Raw genomic sequence first — 16,743 nt, 5'->3', positions numbered from 1 at the left:
ACCATTAAAACACAAATACATGACAGCATTACAACTTGTGTTCAATCACAAGTGGGAAGAGAATCGTTTTCTGGAAGAAAAGAAGTTTTACATGCGAGGTGGAACGTTGGCCTTGCCAAGTCATTCAGTTTAGCGGTGAGTATAACTTCTTATAATGTCCTCAAATCTGTTTATTTTAACGGAAACGCCGCTTCCGTACTGTAACTGTAGCGTACTGTAGTTTTACACTTTAGCAGTTCCGCATCACAATCCGTACACGAAAACTCGCTTCCGGGCACGTAAAAACGTCAGAGCAACCCTTAACGGATTAGACCAATGAACTTTTGATATGTCATTTACTGGGGGAGGGTCTTATCTTCGTTTCTTAGTTTTGATTGGTTTATTTTTGGCCTATGAAATGCTCATAAATGGTGATTTGCTGAGGCGGCGCTGGGTGGGGAACTATGTTACGCGTCACAAGATTCCGTACAGTCATTGTTGGGAGGGTAACATGAAACCGTACAACGGGGCATCATGATTTCGACGACGTGAAGGTATCGTTTATATATAAATTTATGTGAATTACCTTAACTTTTGCTGTTTGTTACTTCATATGCTATGTATATTATCTGTTGTCAGGCCGAAATAACCGATTTGGATGTGTATTTAGTTTCAGTATAAACTTCGCGTGTTTTCAACGGTGTGTAGGTAGCAGCTAATGTTTTATTTGATAAACTTAGCTTCTGCTGTTTATTATTTGATAGGCTGTGTGTATTATGAAAGCTTGTATCCTCCACCAAAAGTCCTTCATTTAGATCATCATTTAGTTTCAGTATGCTACTTTTTTTTTTTAAATCACTGAGGTCTTTAATAACCCGTCAATAACGGTCACTGTATCAGGTTTTAGGAAACTGTGCTACAAGAAAACACTGATGCACTTTTGATAAATGTTTTAGGAACATGAACATATTTATTAAAACAAATAAACAAAGAATGGAGTAAATATAGCAATATAAAATAGAACATGTAATTGATATATACAATAATATATCAATAATAATATATACAATAATAGTACCAAAACTATTTATAAGCATATTTTTGGATTGCGACTCATGTCACACTCCCTGCACAGCCATGCCTCCTCTGGTACCACATTAGTGACACACTCAGTGTGGTGCCAGAGGGTGCAATTTTCACATTGCACCCACTCCACTGTCTCTGTTGCAGTTCCTGGGGGGCTTGGCTGCTTGCAAGCTGCACAGATGTCATTTTGGAGCCACTCCTGCTCCCTCTCTCTCCGTATTCTTTCTCTCTCTTGTTCCCTCTCCCTCTGCTTCTGTCTCTCTCTCTGCTCCTTCACCCTCTCTCTCTGCGCCTTCTCCCTCTCTCGCTGCTCCTTCTCTCTCTGTTTCCTCTTCATCTCTTCCTCCATCAATGCTTTCCTTTCCTTGACTTCCTCCATCCTCCTTCTCTTTGCCTCCTGCTTCTCCCTCTCTTCCCTCTCCTTCTCAGCTTGGAGAGATGCAAACTCATCACTGGTAATGCAGCGTGCTCCAGCAGGAACCTGCTGCTGCCGCCTCCTCCGGGCCGATTGGTCAAAGCGTGGCGGGACCAGGATGTGGGCGAGCCCCGCCGGGATAATTCCTGCTGCGACCAAAGGATTTGGTGGCCGATGGCAAGTGGGGCACTCTACACAGCCAGCAACAACTGGCACTGATATGCTGTCGGGAGGAGCCGTGGCGATGGTGGTGGCAGGAGGGGCTGGGTGGATCTGGGCCGTGGTGATGGTGGTGGCAGGAGGGGCTGGGTGGATCTGGGCCGTGGCGATGGTGTTGGCAGGAGGGGCTGGGTGGATCTGGGCCGTGGCGATGGTGGTGGCAGGAGGGGCTGGGTGGATCTGGGCCGTGGTGATGGTGGTGGCAGGAGGGGCTGGGTGGATCTGGGCCGTGGCGATGGTGGTGGCAGGAGGGGCTGGGTGGATCTGGGCCGTGGCGATGGTGGTGGCAGGAGGGGCTGGGTGGATCTGGGCCGTGGCGATGGTGGTGGCAGGAGGGGCTGGGTGGATCTGGGCCGTGGTGATGGTGGTGGCACAGGGGGCAGGGTGGATCTGGGCCGTGGCGATGGTGGTGGCAGGAGGGGCTGGGTGGATCTGGGCCGTGGTGATGGTGGTGGCAGGAGGGGCTGGGTGGATCTGGGCCGTGGCGATGGTGGTGGCAGGAGGGGCTGGGTGGATCTGGGCCGTGGTGATGGTGGTGGCACAGGGGGCAGGGTGGATCTGGGCCGTGGCGATGGTGGTGGCAGGAGGGGCTGGGTGGATCTGGGCCGTGGTGATGGTGGTGGCAGGAGGGGCTGGGTGGATCTGGGCCGTGCTGATGGTGGTGGCAGGAGGGGCTGGGTGGATCTGGACCCTGGCGATGGTGGTGGCAGGAGGGGCTGTGTGGATCTGGGCCGTGGTGATGGTGGTGGCAGGAGAGGCTGGGTGGATCTGGGCCATGGTGATGGTGGTGGCAGGAGAGGCTGGGTGGATCTGGGCCGTGGTGATGGTGGTCGCAGGAGGGGCTGGGTGGATCTGGGCCGTGGTGATGGTGGTGGCAGGAGGGGCTGGGTGTATCTGGGCCCTGGCGATGGTGGTGGCAGGAGGGGCTGTGTGGATCTGGGCCGTGGTGATGGTGGTGGCAGGAGAGGCTGGGTGGATCTGGGCCGTGGTGATGGTGGTGGCAGGAGGGGCTGAGTGGATCTGGGCCGTGGTGATGGTGGTGGCAGGAGGGGCTGGGTGGACTGCCACTGGAGGGATGATCATGATCTGAAATGTAAATTAGAGGAGATAAAGATATTAGTATATCTGGGCCTATTTTTATTATATAAAGATATATTATCTTATTATTGTTTTCATTGTTTCTATTTAATTTAGCCTATGCAGTGTCTATTTTTTGTTATTTTGTTTGTACCTGATCACTGTCCTCCAGTGCGTGCGTGTTCAGGGGGAACAAACCTGTCAGCCGGAACCCCTTCTTTATGTTCTCCACGGTGGCCGCCTTTGGGTAAGCAAATTTCAATATGGAAGAAAAATGCTTTTTACCCAGGACAAGGTCTCCCCTAACCAGTCCCATATTTGTAGCCAGCTTGGTGAAGGCCTCTTTCAGTGGCCCGAAGAGGGACACATCGAGGGTGGGTGGCATGGGTGGTGTGGCTTGGCAGGCACACCACCTCCACACCATTGCCCCGACAGAGGTCCACCATGTCCTTGGACATATGGGTCTCGTGTTGGTCGCAAGTTAGCAGTAGTGGACGCTCTGCCGGAGCATGCTTCAGAGAATGTTCGATCCACCTCACGAACAGGGGCCCATCCATGTAGCCCTTCTCACTGATGGCATACAGGGCGTTGGGGGGGCCATCTAGCGCATAACTGTTACTGGGCAGGCATTGGCCATATGTAATCATGGGGGGGGGATGCTCACACCTGCCGCGCTAGCACAGCAGTGGACGCTGATGTGCTCCCTTGTTACCACAGTTTGGCGATACACATGTTTTTGTCCCCTCTGTGCATACACCTTCTCCTTCCTGCTTTTTTGTTTATCCCCAAAGCCTGTTTCATCACAATTGAACACCAGGTGAGGACGATCATGCCAGCTCTTCCCGGCAAACATGGGCTCCAATATTTTGAAGAGTGCCTCCACCCGAGGCACCGTCACACCGAAGACCCTCTGCCAGTCCAGGGGGTCGGGGGTCGGGGGTACCTCATCGTGCATGGTGTCTTATAGTAGTTAGATTTCATTATGACACAATTTACTTCAGATTTGGCTCTTTGGTTGACTTTAAAGTCCTTACATCGCTGATCTGCTAAATATTGTTCATTACGAAAACTGGCGCGTCCAGTCACCTCAGGTCATTTCCAAGACCTCGTGAACATAGTTTTTAAACCGCTGTTTAAAATGGGGTTGTATTAACCTTATAACACACATTTTAGGTTAAAAATGTTCAACACCAATAACCATTATGTTTAACTTCTGTTCTGTACCTATTTCACAGTATGTGCTTAAGTTAATTTTGTTTTCCGGAACTGCCATCTAGTGGACTTTAAATAAACTACAGGTTTTATAGCAGGAAGTGCAGCTAGGCACATGGCTGATGCATGTTGCTCTGTCTGAGCTTTTTTTGTTTTTTTTTGTGGATAATGCTCAACAATCTTTGCTTTTGGAAGTTTGAAGAGCAAGAGCTGTAAGTTTTCTTTATGTAATTGCTTTGAGTATCTCAAAAGTATATTTTGTCATTAACATGTAAAGTTATTAGAAAGTGTAATTTAAGCATGTGACATGCTATCTTAAGTTTTCAATGCAAATAGTAAATATTCTAGGAAATACACAAGTAATCCATTTTGATATGCAAATGTGTTTGATATCAACAGTATTAATGTAATCTGTATAGTATTATTTGTGTTATTTGAAGCTATGTTTAGTCATGAGTCTAATTGAAAATTTTATTTCTTTCTTTTAGTTTCACTCTGATCCATCGTAATGTTGTGACATCAAGATTTAATAAATGCTAGAACTTCAACTTGCATTTGTGTGATTATAATGGATGGAGTTTAACTTGCTGTCAAACTCCGTAAAGATAATACGTGAAGGGAGGACAGTATAGTGAAAAGCTCTTGAGAAGCTACTGAAAAGCAAGCATCAATATAAGATATGGAGGATAAATCCAGCAAATCTGGGAAAACTTCGTTGGTCAGTTCTAAACGCACCTCTTCAAGATCTTCAACCAGTGAAGCAGCGGCAAGAGCAAGAGCCGTGGCTGAAGCGGCACGAGCTTGTGCATCATTCGCAGAAAGAGAGCTGCACATGAAAAAGGAAACGGCAAGATTAGAAGCGGAGAAAGCCACATTGCAGGCTACATTGGAAGCATTACAAGCAGAAAAGGAGGTGGCAGCGGCGCTGGCTGAGGCTGAAATACTAGAAGCTGCAGCTGAGGTGGGTGAATATCACAGCGATTCTAAAAGCAGTTCAGACACACCTCTAACTGTACAAGAACGAACAAATGAGTATGTTGAGGATCAAAGAAAATGGGTTGTCAAAGACCGCATCCCTGGAAGTTCACCACAAAGCAACACGAATCAGTCATCAGCAATACATGATATCATTCAGGTGAATCATTCACGCAACGATGACACAAATTCACATGTTGTAACCGATGAACAACAGAAGAGGAGCGAGGTCACAAAACATGCTGAATTAAAAATTCCTCAAATTCAAAGTGTCCAATTGCCAAACAACCACACCATTAAACGATCTCCTTTCAAGAGCGAGCCACCTTCACCTCATTCGATCAATGCTGCTCATCAGCATTCCTTTGAACATACGCCGCCATACAATACACCGCGAGCAGATCATACTCAATCAGCCAGCATGACGGACTTCGTAAAATATCTTGCACGCAGAGAACTTGTTACCACTGGACTTACCAAATTTGACGATTGTCCCGAAAATTATAGAGCGTGGGAAGCTTCATTCATCAATGTAATTGAAGGATTGGATCTGACTGCAGGTGAGGAACTAGACCTATTAGCAAAGTGGCTTGGCAAAGAGTCATCAGAGTATGTCAAGAGATTCCGATCTGTGCACATAAACAACCCCAAATTAGCCTTGAAAATGGTCTGGGACAGACTCAACCAGTGTTATGCAGCCCCTGAGATTGTAGAAAGTGCACTTTTCAGTAAGCATGACAATTTTCCTCGCATATCCAACAAAGACAATTTCAAATTAAGAGAACTCGGAGATCTTCTCATGGAGTTACAGTCTGCCAAAGAGGATGGTTACTTCCCAGGGTTAACCTACCTGGACACTGCCCGTGATATCAACCCAATAGTGGATAAATTGCCGCATAATCTGCAGGAGAGGTGGGTTTCCGTTGGATCAAGGTACAAAGATGATAACAACGTGCCCTTTCCTCCGTTCTCTTTCTTTAGGCAAGGCAAGGCAGGTTTATTTATATAGCACATTTCATACACAATGGTAATTCAAAGTGCTTTACATAGAAGAAATTAAAATAATCAAAAGAAATCAGAATAATTAAAAACAGTTTAGAATAAAAGATAAAATACAGAAATAATCAAAAGAAATCAGAATAATTAAACACAATTTACACAATTTGTATGTTGCGAAGCCAGGACACGAAATGACACCAGCTTCAAGCTGTTTACCAGCAACACCACGACTCCCAGGTGTGAGAAGCCCTCATTTAGGAACACTGTATCCAAAGGTTTCATATCTGCACACAAGACAGACATAACCACTTCACTGAAATGTCAAACTGAGAAAAGGGAGAAAAGAGACGATTTAATCAAAATCTGTCCTATCCATAACAAACCCCACCCCCTTGCAAAGTGCAGAGGATTCAGAGCGAAGCCCATGGAGGAACGCAGAACCTATCTTAAGGAAAATATTGTGTGTTTTAGATGTTGTGCATCAACCTCTCACTTAGCCAGAGACTGCAGAATGCCACTGAAATGCAGAGAATGTGAAAGTGAATTCCACTCCAAAGCTATGCATCCAGGTCCGGCTCCTTGGACCTCAAACTCAGCAGAACAAGAGCGTACAGAACATGAAATCAAAAGGGAAGAGAACCTCAGTGACTCAGCTGCTGTAAGTTCCCAATGCACAGAGGCATGTGGTACTAACCATTCAGCTTGTTCTTGTTCGAAAATATGCTTAGTGAAAGTGTATAAGAAAGGACAATCAGAGCATGCACTCAACATCTATGCAATCCTTGATGACCAAAGTAATCGCTCCTTGGCTCGTTCAGACTTTTTTGACTTGTTTGACGTTCAAAGCAGCCCACGTCCTTACTCACTCAGAACCTGTGCAGGTGTCATGGAGATGATGGGCAGGAAAGCATATGGATTCCAGATAGAAGCTTTTAGCGGAGGTGTGAGCATCGATCTTCCTCAACTTATCGAATGCAATGAAATCCTTGACAACAGGTCAGAAATTCCAACCCCAGAGATAGCACTTTGTCATCCACACTTGAAATCTATTGCAAGATTCATACCGAAACCGGTCAGGCAGCAAATCAACGGTCCGCATATTTCTCCCTTCGCCCAAAGACTTGATCTAGGCTGGGTCCTGATCGGCGAAGTCTGCCTCGGTAATGCTCATAAGCCGAATGTAAGCAGCTTTAGGACGAATGTGCTAGAAAATGGCAGACCTTCCTTCCTTACTCCTTGTGCAAGTCATATATCTTTGAAAGAGAGGACAAATCATGGCGGGGAGTCCAACCAACATAATCGTCTAAACGCAGTTACAAAGGTCCATAAGACATCTAATGACATTGGTCACTCAGTGTTCGAGAGAACTAAAGATGACACCAAGTGTGCTCTTTCATTTGAAGATCAAGCCTTTCTAAAGATCATAGAGAGGGACTTTCACAAAGATGAGAGAAACTTCTGGGTCGCTCCTCTACCCTTCAAATCACCCCGACCACTTCTCCCTAACAATCGAGATCAAGCACTCTCGCGACTTCTCTCCTTGAAACATACTCTAGACAAAAAAATGGTTGTTAGAGAAAACTTTCAAGAATTCATGGGAAAGATGTTAGAAAACAAGCACGCTGAACTAGCTCCTCCACTCGAAGAGAATGAGGAATCCTGGTATCTACCAACCTTTGGAGTCTATCATCCACGAAAACCCGATCAGATAAGGGTAGTCTTCGATTCCAGTGCACAGTACCATGGTATCTCTTTGAACAGCATTCTTCTCACAGGACCAGACATGAACAATTCCCTCCTTGGAGTGTTGTTGCTCTTCCGAAAAGAACCCATAGCCGTGACTGCTGACATTCAGCAAATGTTCTATTGCTTTGTGGTACAGGATAATCACAGGAAGTACCTAAGGTTCTTGTGGCACCGAGACAATGACTTGTCAAAAGAGGTCACGGAGTACCAGATGCGTGTACACGTCTCTGGGAACAGCCCTTCTCCTGCCATTGCAATCTATGGTCTGAGACGCGCTGCACAGAAAGGTGAACGTGAACATGGCTCAGACACTCGCCAATGTGTTGAGCGACATTTTTATGTAGATGATGGTCTGATATCTCTGCCAACCGAAGAGGATGCCATCAGCCTACTGAAGCGTACCCAGAAATCTCTTGCACAGTCAAATATAAAACTCCAAAAAATAGCTTCAAATTCAACCACAGTGATGAAAGCCTTTCCTCCAGAGGATTTAGCCAAAGGCATAAAAGACCTGGATCTTACCAAAGAAACTCTTCCAAGTCAACGGAGTCTTGGACTATGCTGGGAAATGGAGTCAGATACGTTCACCTTTCATGTCACAAAGTCTGAGAGGTCTTTCACTCGTCGTGGAGTGTTGTCTGTCGTCAACAGCCTTTACGACCCGCTCGGTTTAGTGACCAGTTACTATAAAAGGAAGAGCTTTACTGCGGGAAATATCTCATGACACAAGCGACTGGGATATCCCACTCCCTGAGTCCAAACAAGAGGAATGGGAATTATGGAAAAATTCCTTACAAGATCTGGAAAATCTCCATATACCACGTACATATGTCCCACTCTCACTTTCCAGTTCAAAGTACAGAGAGCTATGTCTGTTCTCAGACGCATCCAACATGGCTATATCTGCAGTGGCCTATCCTCGAGTCTTTACTGAAGAGGGACTAAGTCATGTAGGATTTGTTTTGGGCAAGGATAAACTGACCCCTCGTCTACAGCCCACCATTCCACGCCTTGAATTGTGTGCAGCTGTATTATCTGTTGAAATGGCAGAAATAATACTTGAGGAAATCGATTTCGTTCCAGATGCAGTCAAGTTTTACTGCGACAGTAAGGTAGTTCTTGGCTACATATTCAACGAGACCCGGCGTTTCTTTGTGTATGTACACAACAGAGTGCAGCGAATCCGTCAAAGTACTGTCCCAGAACAGTGGCACTTCGTACCAACAAACCAGAACCCAGCCGATATTGCCACCAGGTCAGTGTCTGCATCACAGCTTGCTAACACACAATGGTTTACTGGTCCAGACTTTCTGCACAAACCTCTCACAGTTCAACAAGAAACTCAAAAGACATTTGAGTTGGTAATGCCAGAACAGGATGGAGAAATACGGCCTCATGTCACAAGTTTTGCAACTCTCACTGAAGAAAGTTATCTTACTTCAGAACGCTTTAAACGTTTCTCTTCCTGGAAAGCACTCCTGAGAGCTATCGCACTGCTTATCCACATAGTTCGTTCATTCAAGCTGAACTCAAATACTCACACAAATGAATGCAAAGGCTGGCACATAGGCAAAAAGGCCAGAACTCCTGAAGAGCTCTTAGCAGCCAAGCTTGTTATCCTTAAATCTGTGCAGAAAGAAAATTTCCGAGATGTTTTCAGTGCCTTTGCAGAAAAAAAGAACATCCCGAGAACCAGTACGCTTAAGAAAATCAACCCTCAGATTCACAATGACTTGCTTAGAGTAGGTGGACGTCTGAAAAATGCTCCTCTGGATCAGCATAAGAGGAATCCGATTATTGTTCCCAAGAAAACCCATGTCACAACCCTGTTGGTGAAACACTACCATCAAGAAGTGAAACATCAAGGTCGTCAATTCACGGAAGGAGCAATAAGGACTGCAGGCTTGTGGATTGTAAATGGCAAGAGGCTCATCAGTTCCATATTGTACCATTGTGTAACCTGTCGAAAACTAAGGGGTAGATTTGCACACCAAAAAATGGCGGATCTTCCACCAGAGCTTCTGGACATGTCTCCTCCTTTCACCTATGTGGGACTGGACGTATTTGGCCCATGGACTGTTCTGACTCGACGCACTAGAGGAGGTGCAGCAAACAGTAAACGTTGGGCAATCCTTTTTACGTGCATGAGCACTAGAGCAGTGCACTTGGAAGTAATAGAGTCCATGGATACATCTAGGTGTATCAATGCATTACGTCGCTTCTTTTCTATAAGGGGACCAGCAAAACAGCTAAGATCCGATTGTGGAACAAATTTCATCGGAGCATGCAAAGAACACACTGTCCAGAAGTATCTAAGTGAACAAGGCTGTTCATGGCAGTTTAACCCCCCTCACGCATCACACATGGGTGGTGTGTGGGAAAGAATGATAGGGATTACACGCAGAATCCTTGACAGTGTGCTGCTGGAAAACAAATCGATCCAGCTTACTCATGAGGCTCTGTGTACTTTGATGGCGGAAGTGTCTGCAATAATCAACGCCAGACCACTGGTTCCAGTCTCCTCTGACCCAGAGATGCCATTGCTACTAACCCCTAACATTCTGCTCACCCAGAAGACTGTGTTTCCTCTTGAAATTCCTACCTGCAACTTCTCAGAGAAAGATATTTATGGAGGTCAATGGAAAAAGGTACAGACCCTTGCAAATCAGTTCTGGACCCGCTGGAGACAAGAGTACCTTCCCATCTTGCAACAAAGATGCAAATGGACTGAATCATGCACCAATCTTCAAGTTGGAGATATTGTTCTCTTGAAAGATAGTACCCTTTATCGCAATGATTGGCCAATGGCAATGGTCACCCATACATTCCCAAGTGCAGATGGACATGTAAGAAAAGTAGAGGTTAAAACGTCTTCTCAAGGTACAACCAAAAGGTTTTACAGACCAATCTCACAGGTCATTTTGCTTCTTTCTAAAAAGGACTGAAATGTTATTAGTTCTAGTGATGTCTAATGACATCAGGCGGGGAGTGTTCTGTACCCATTTCACAGTATGTGCCTAAGTTAATTTTGTTCCGGAACTGCCATCTAGTGGACTTTAAAGAAACTACAGGTTTTATAGCAGGAAGTGCAGCCAGGCACATGGCTGATGCATGTTGCTCTGTCTGAGTGTATTTTTTGTGTGGATAATGCTCATCAATCTTTGCTTTTGGAAGTTTGAAGAGCAAGAGCTGTAAGTTTTCTTTATGTAATTGCTTTGAGTATCTCAAAAGTATATTTTGTCATTAACATGTAAAGTTATTAGAAAGTGTAATTTAAGCATGTGACATGCTATCTTAAGTTTTCAATGCAAATAGTAAATATTAGGGGTATAACGATTCACTCGTTTTCTCGATGTATCGATTACAAATCCTGACGATGCATATGCATTGATCTTGAAACATGTATTTGGAATCGTGAATCGTTTATTTCGGTCAATAATCGATTTAAAATGCTAAGAATCGAATAATTTGAGATTCTATAGCGATTCAGTGCTTTACAATATGTAAACATTAAATGACTACATGTGTGAATTAATGGAGGCGTTACTTGTGCGACATATTTTGGCGTCCTCCCAGCTCTCCTTCACAGATACTCGCTGCACTCTTTACCATCTTTCACTGGATTTCGCTCGCGCTCGGTCCCATATGCTCTCATCTACAGATTTTTGAGCAGTCCATGTTTGAGCTCTCCTCAGGACAGCCACTGATGTTCACATGAGCAGGTGACAGCTTTCTATCGAGAAAGCAAGTCTTGAGTCAAACCGCTCAAGCCATTGATAAAGCTGCCATTGCGCGGGCACTGCTATGAAACAACGCGTTCGTTGCCTGGAAACGTCGCCGTTATTTTCTTTAAGATAAGATACTGAAGTTTTACGGAAATGCCCGTCCTGAGCAGCTGAAGTAAAACCGCACTTATTCAAGGTGCGCATTTATTACATGGAAAGAGGCAAAGCGCAGACGCAAATAGACCTAAAATACACACGCTTCCTATGAATCATGAATGAAATTTAACTTTATGTCATTAAACTGAATGTACGAAGGAAACTGTTGAAATAACTACAATATTAATTACACTGAAATAAGAGCGCGTGGTTTCTCCATCAATCAGATGCGCATTAAAGTTGCATTCGTAATTGTTACTAGCCTATAGCAAAAGTAGACACCTGGCGCGTTTTCTCTCAGAATCATAGGAAAATGTTCAGTAGCCTATAAAGAGAACAAAGAGTATTCCATGAGGAAAGTTAGTAAAGGTTTAGTGGGAAAGTTCATGGTATTTTTAGTCTCACAATGGAAGGATGTACCAGGAACACTTTAAGGTTGTGTATCCATTAACATATCCTGCAAAATAGTTAGGCTTTAAAAGTATTGTTAGTTCATCATGCTTTTTAAATCTTGGCTTACATTTCTACAAATGCTAATTTATAGGATTTGGAAATATTTTTTATAATAATAAATTAATTAAAAACTAGCATGAACTAACATTAACAATAGACAAAATGTCGTTGTTTTTTTTTTTTGTCCCCACTCTCTGACCCCCGAAGACCACTGTGTAATTCACACCCTGACTTAGACCCATTGGGGGAAGCATTTAAAAAATCCTATGAATGCATAGAAAAAATTAAGAATCGAATCGAATTAACCGAATCGCATCGAACTTTAATGTGAATCGCATCGAATCGAATCTTTCTGAATTTGCAAAAATCGTTCTTGAATCGAATTGAAAACCTATGAATCGTGAATCGAATCGATTCGCTGCCTACCCAAAGATTCACAGCCCTAGTAAATATTCTAGGAATTACACAAGTAATCCATTTTGATATGCAAATGTGATATCAACAGTATTAATGTAATCTGTATAGTATTATTTGTGTTATTTGAAGCTATGTTTAGTCATGAGTCTAATTGAAAATTGTACTTCTTTCTTTTAGTTTCACTCTGATCCATCGTAATGTTGTGACATCAAGATTTAATAAATGCTAGAAATTCAACTTGCATTTTTGTGATTATAATGGATGGAGTTTAACTTGCTGTCAAACTTCGTAAAGATAATACGTGAAGGGAGGACAGTATAACTTCAATACTATAGACCACATGACCAAAACTTCATTCATTTCATTCGCTGACTCTCTTCCCTCCTTCACCGGAGTCTACGCGAGATCCCTCCCCACCGCCATTTTTAAACGTCTCTCGGGTGTCTTTGTACTTACCGCTGAAATGTCGTCTTCAAAGGGTGTGGACTTCGACAATGAGTGAAGAAGATCAAATATGAAAAAACACAGAATGATATGAGTCATTGCCGCCCCTCGGAAGAGTCCGTGGCCGCTCATCTTTGTCCTAGCACGGCGGCTAGCTGGCGAGCTAGAGCCGTTCATCCCAACAAGCCCGGCCGAAACACTTCAGCCCTCGCTGGATGCGCGTATCCGCCACCGGTCATGCTGCTTCGGCCCTGCACACTATGGCCGTGTTGCAGGTCTTCCAGGCCAAACTCCTCCGGTCGATGGATGAGGCTGGCCCGGACCCTGAGGCCTTCCGGGACCTACGAAGTGCTACCGTCCAGCAAGCCAAAGCCGCCGCCTTCGCCTCGCCCAGCCAAGCCGGCGAAACAGGCCTCTCCGGCCCGTGCCAGTCAATGCCCGCAAAACGCTACCCGATGCCCAGGCGAAAAGGCCCACGATCCAGCGTCGTGCTCGATCAGGCGCCTCCGAAGTCGTCCTAGCACCGCAGCAGATAAAGAGAGAGGGCTTGTGTCTCGCGCTTGCCGGACCACCCTCGAAAAGACGAATAAAACTTCCCACAGCTCCCTGTTCAGTTCAGGTGGCTGGGGGTTTTATTACTGTAAACAGGCCCGCAGCAGTGAGCGGGCCTTTGCAAACAAACGCTGTTTTCACGGCGACCCAAATAAAGCACGTTTTATAGAGCAATAGAGCATGTTTCACAATCACAACACACAGGTTCACGGTCCCCCTCCATTAGGTGGCCCCCTCCCTGTTGTAACACTGACTTCCCCCCAGTTAAAGCTGGCATAATCAGTCAAACACTCAGTATGTGCACAAATCACATTATAAGGGTATCAGGTCCCCCCATGTTAAGCGGCCCGTCCCATTCAGTGTGTCACACCCTAGCCACACGGGCCATGGCCTGGCAAGCCATCCCCGGTGTGTCGAGTTGGGTCATAAACACTATAAAGCGAGGTTACTCGCTCCAATTTGCTTGGGTCACGTGCTTCGCACCGAAGTACAGAATTTATTAGCAAAAGGAGCGATAGAGCCAGTCCCTCCCGCGCTAATGTATTCGGGTTTTTACAGCCGCTATTTTCTAATTCCAAAAGAAAGACAGCGGTCTCAGGCCCATACTAGATTTGAGACATTTGAACAGGGCTCTCATGAGACGGCCATTCAAAATGTTAACTATCAAACAGATCGCCCGCAAGTTCGCCCGGGGAATTGGTTTGTTACAATGAATCTGAAAGATGCATACTTTCACATTCAGATAGACCCTCGTCACAGGCCATTCTTGAGATTCGCCTTCGAGGGTCAACCTTATCAATACACCGTTCTCCCGTTCGGTCTGTCATTAGCACCCCGTACATTCACGAAGTGTATGAATGCAGCGCTCTCTCCCCTGAGACATCAGGGAGGGTGCGTGCCAAATTATATCGACGACTGGCTGGTGCTGGCACAGTTGAGAGCCGAGCTTGTAGCTCACAGGGATTTGATTCTCTTCCATTTGGAATGCCTGGGTCTCACAATCAATGTTATAAAGAGCAAACGGATCCCCTGCCAGAGTGTGGTTTTATTATAATTTTTTGAAATTGTTTGTTAACATGGGCAAACGGTGCATAATCAAATTACGTATGCTAATTTGTATAAATACCACAACAGATCTAAACATTGGGTATAGCCAGGTGAAAATGTCTTGTTGAATCTTGTTGACATATAACAATAAAATACTTAATGTTAAGGTCTGAATGGAACCCATTTAGGCTACCCATGAGCATTAATACATAGAGGCAGAAAGAAGTACTTTAGAAACCAGCCTTTATTCATTATTATGGCAGAGATGGGGTTTGGGGCTGGGGCCGTGGGACTGTTTCTGGGGGATGAGTCTGAGGGAAGGAGAATGCATAGGTAAAATAAAAAGTGTCTGGATCAAACAATCAAATTAATCCATGTGAGAAAAAAAGGAAATCTTTCTTACTTGAGTGACAGCTTAGTGACAGTTGATTGACAGTTGAGTGGACCTTGAATGATTGACTGAATCTCTGCCCCTTATGGGGACATTTGTTTGCCTCTATAGTCTTTTACTGTAAGATGTCAACAAGATTCTACAAGACATTTTCACCTGGCTATATCCAATGTTTAGATATGTTGTGTTATAAAATTTCTGTTTTTTATTTACTCAGATATGCCCTGTTGTATTATAACTATTAGGCCTATTTCTATTTTTGTAACATGTATATCCAAAGATTGTAAGATAATATTTGGCTGTACGAGTTGTTATGAGATACTAGTACCACAGTTGCCGTTTTGTAAAAAAAAAAAAATAATAATAAATTTTTTTTTTTAAAAAGATATGTGTTATTTATGTAAATTAGCACATACGTAATTTGATTATGCACCGTTTGCCCATGTTAACAAACAATTAAAAAAAAACTTGTAGTAAATTTTTTGTTTGTCTTGATGTAAGTAATCAACTCAGTAATTTTCATGATGATATTTAAAGGTTAAAATTTGTACCCTATTCACGTGAGAAAAATCATGAATAGGCGTATGAATAGGCTATATTTGGGTCTTTTTCTAAACTTTCCCCTAATGGGATTCTTCTGGGCTTTTTTTTTCCTTACTCGGGACATATTGAGGATACAAAATCAGTTGAGTTTGCTTCTGTTGCAATTTGTTCAAGGTTGACCCCCATTTTGGCTTAAAATGACTGGACTATGAGGAGGGACCTCCTCACACAGGCCAACGGGATGTTATGGCATCCTCGACCCGATTTATGGGCCCTCCATGTGTGGCCCCTAAACGGGTACCCGGGGGCCTGCCGGAGAGGGTCTTAGGCACTATCTCGGAAGCGAGGCCCCGTCTACGCGGCGCCTTTACGCTTTGAAGTGGTCAGGTTTTTCCAGAAGGTGCTCGAAAGATCATGTTGACCCAGAGTCATGTGAAGTATCTGTGGTACTTTCCTTCCTGCAGGAGCTGTTGGACGCGGGTCGCACCCCGTCCACGCTCAAAGTGTATGTGGCAGCCATTGCAGCGCATCATGCGCTGGTGGCAGGCCAGTCACTAGGAAGAAACGACCTGGTAGTACGGTTCCTAAAGGGTGTGAGGAGGATGAACCCTCCCAGACCCCCTTCTGTGCCGCCCTGGGACCTCTCCACGGTCCTTGGGGCTCTGAAGGGGCCGCCTTTTAAACCGCTGCAGTCGGTTGATCTTAAACCTCTCTCGCTAAAGACTGCTCTCCTGTTGGCTTTGGCATCTGTCAAGCGAGTGGCAGATCTGCAGGCTCTTTCTGTGAGCCCTGTATGTTTGGAGTTTGGAAGGAATGACTCCAGGGTCATTCTCAAGCCCAGGCATGGCTATGTAACCAAAGTGCTCTCGACACCGTTCAGAGCACAGGTGGTTACCTAATTAGCTGTACCCCATTCTGCTGAGGATGGGGAGGTTAATCTGCTCTGCCCTGTTAGGGCGCTGAAAATCTATCTGGAGCGTTCTGAGTCTTTTAGACAATCAGAGCAGCTCTTTGTCTGCTTGGGTGGCCGTTCTAAGGGTGATACAGTCACTAAGCAGAGACTGTCTAGATGGATAGTGGATGCCATCTCGGTGGCATATACTTCAGTGGGTCAGGTTTGCCCTATAGGTGTCAGGGCCCATTCGACCAGAGGCATGGTCTTGTCATGGGCTTGGTCATCTGGGTTTCCCATTCAAGATATTTGTGATACGGCCGGCTGGTCCTCGCCTTCCACATTTATCAAGTTTTATAATATGGAGGCGAAGGTGCTTTCGGTATGAACAGGGCCCGACAGTGTCCGGCTTTGT

At 44.9% G+C, this 16,743-nt stretch overlaps 3 protein-coding genes across 4 annotated transcripts in view; 2 read left to right on the top strand and 1 right to left on the bottom strand.

Annotated features, from left to right (window-relative positions):
- Window positions 1–16,743, bottom strand: part of LOC143746091 (uncharacterized) — a 606,033-nt gene that overhangs the window by 53,719 nt on the left and 535,571 nt on the right. The window lies entirely within an intron of this gene.
- Window positions 1–16,743, top strand: part of LOC143746097 (uncharacterized) — a 543,695-nt gene that overhangs the window by 398,129 nt on the left and 128,823 nt on the right. The gene's annotated exons all lie outside the window — the stretch shown is intronic.
- LOC143746043 (uncharacterized) lies at window positions 6,849–8,443 on the top strand. The gene has a single exon (XM_077237765.1). The coding sequence runs from the start codon at window positions 6,849–6,851 to the stop codon at window positions 8,430–8,432; it is 1,584 nt and encodes a 527-aa protein (XP_077093880.1). The 3' UTR covers window positions 8,433–8,443.

This window comes from Siphateles boraxobius, unplaced genomic scaffold, assembly GCF_051911475.1.
Source record: "Siphateles boraxobius isolate OS27281-9 unplaced genomic scaffold, OSU_SipBor_1 21, whole genome shotgun sequence".
In the NCBI taxonomy this organism is placed as follows: domain Eukaryota; kingdom Metazoa; phylum Chordata; class Actinopteri; order Cypriniformes; family Leuciscidae; genus Siphateles; species Siphateles boraxobius.
This window is presented reverse-complemented; position numbering and strand designations above follow the sequence as displayed.

Excerpts from the sequence above, each read along its gene's own strand:
- LOC143746043 (XM_077237765.1), top strand. The coding sequence starts at position 6,849 with ATGGAGATGATGGGCAGGAAAGCATATGGATTCCAGATAGAAGCTTTT.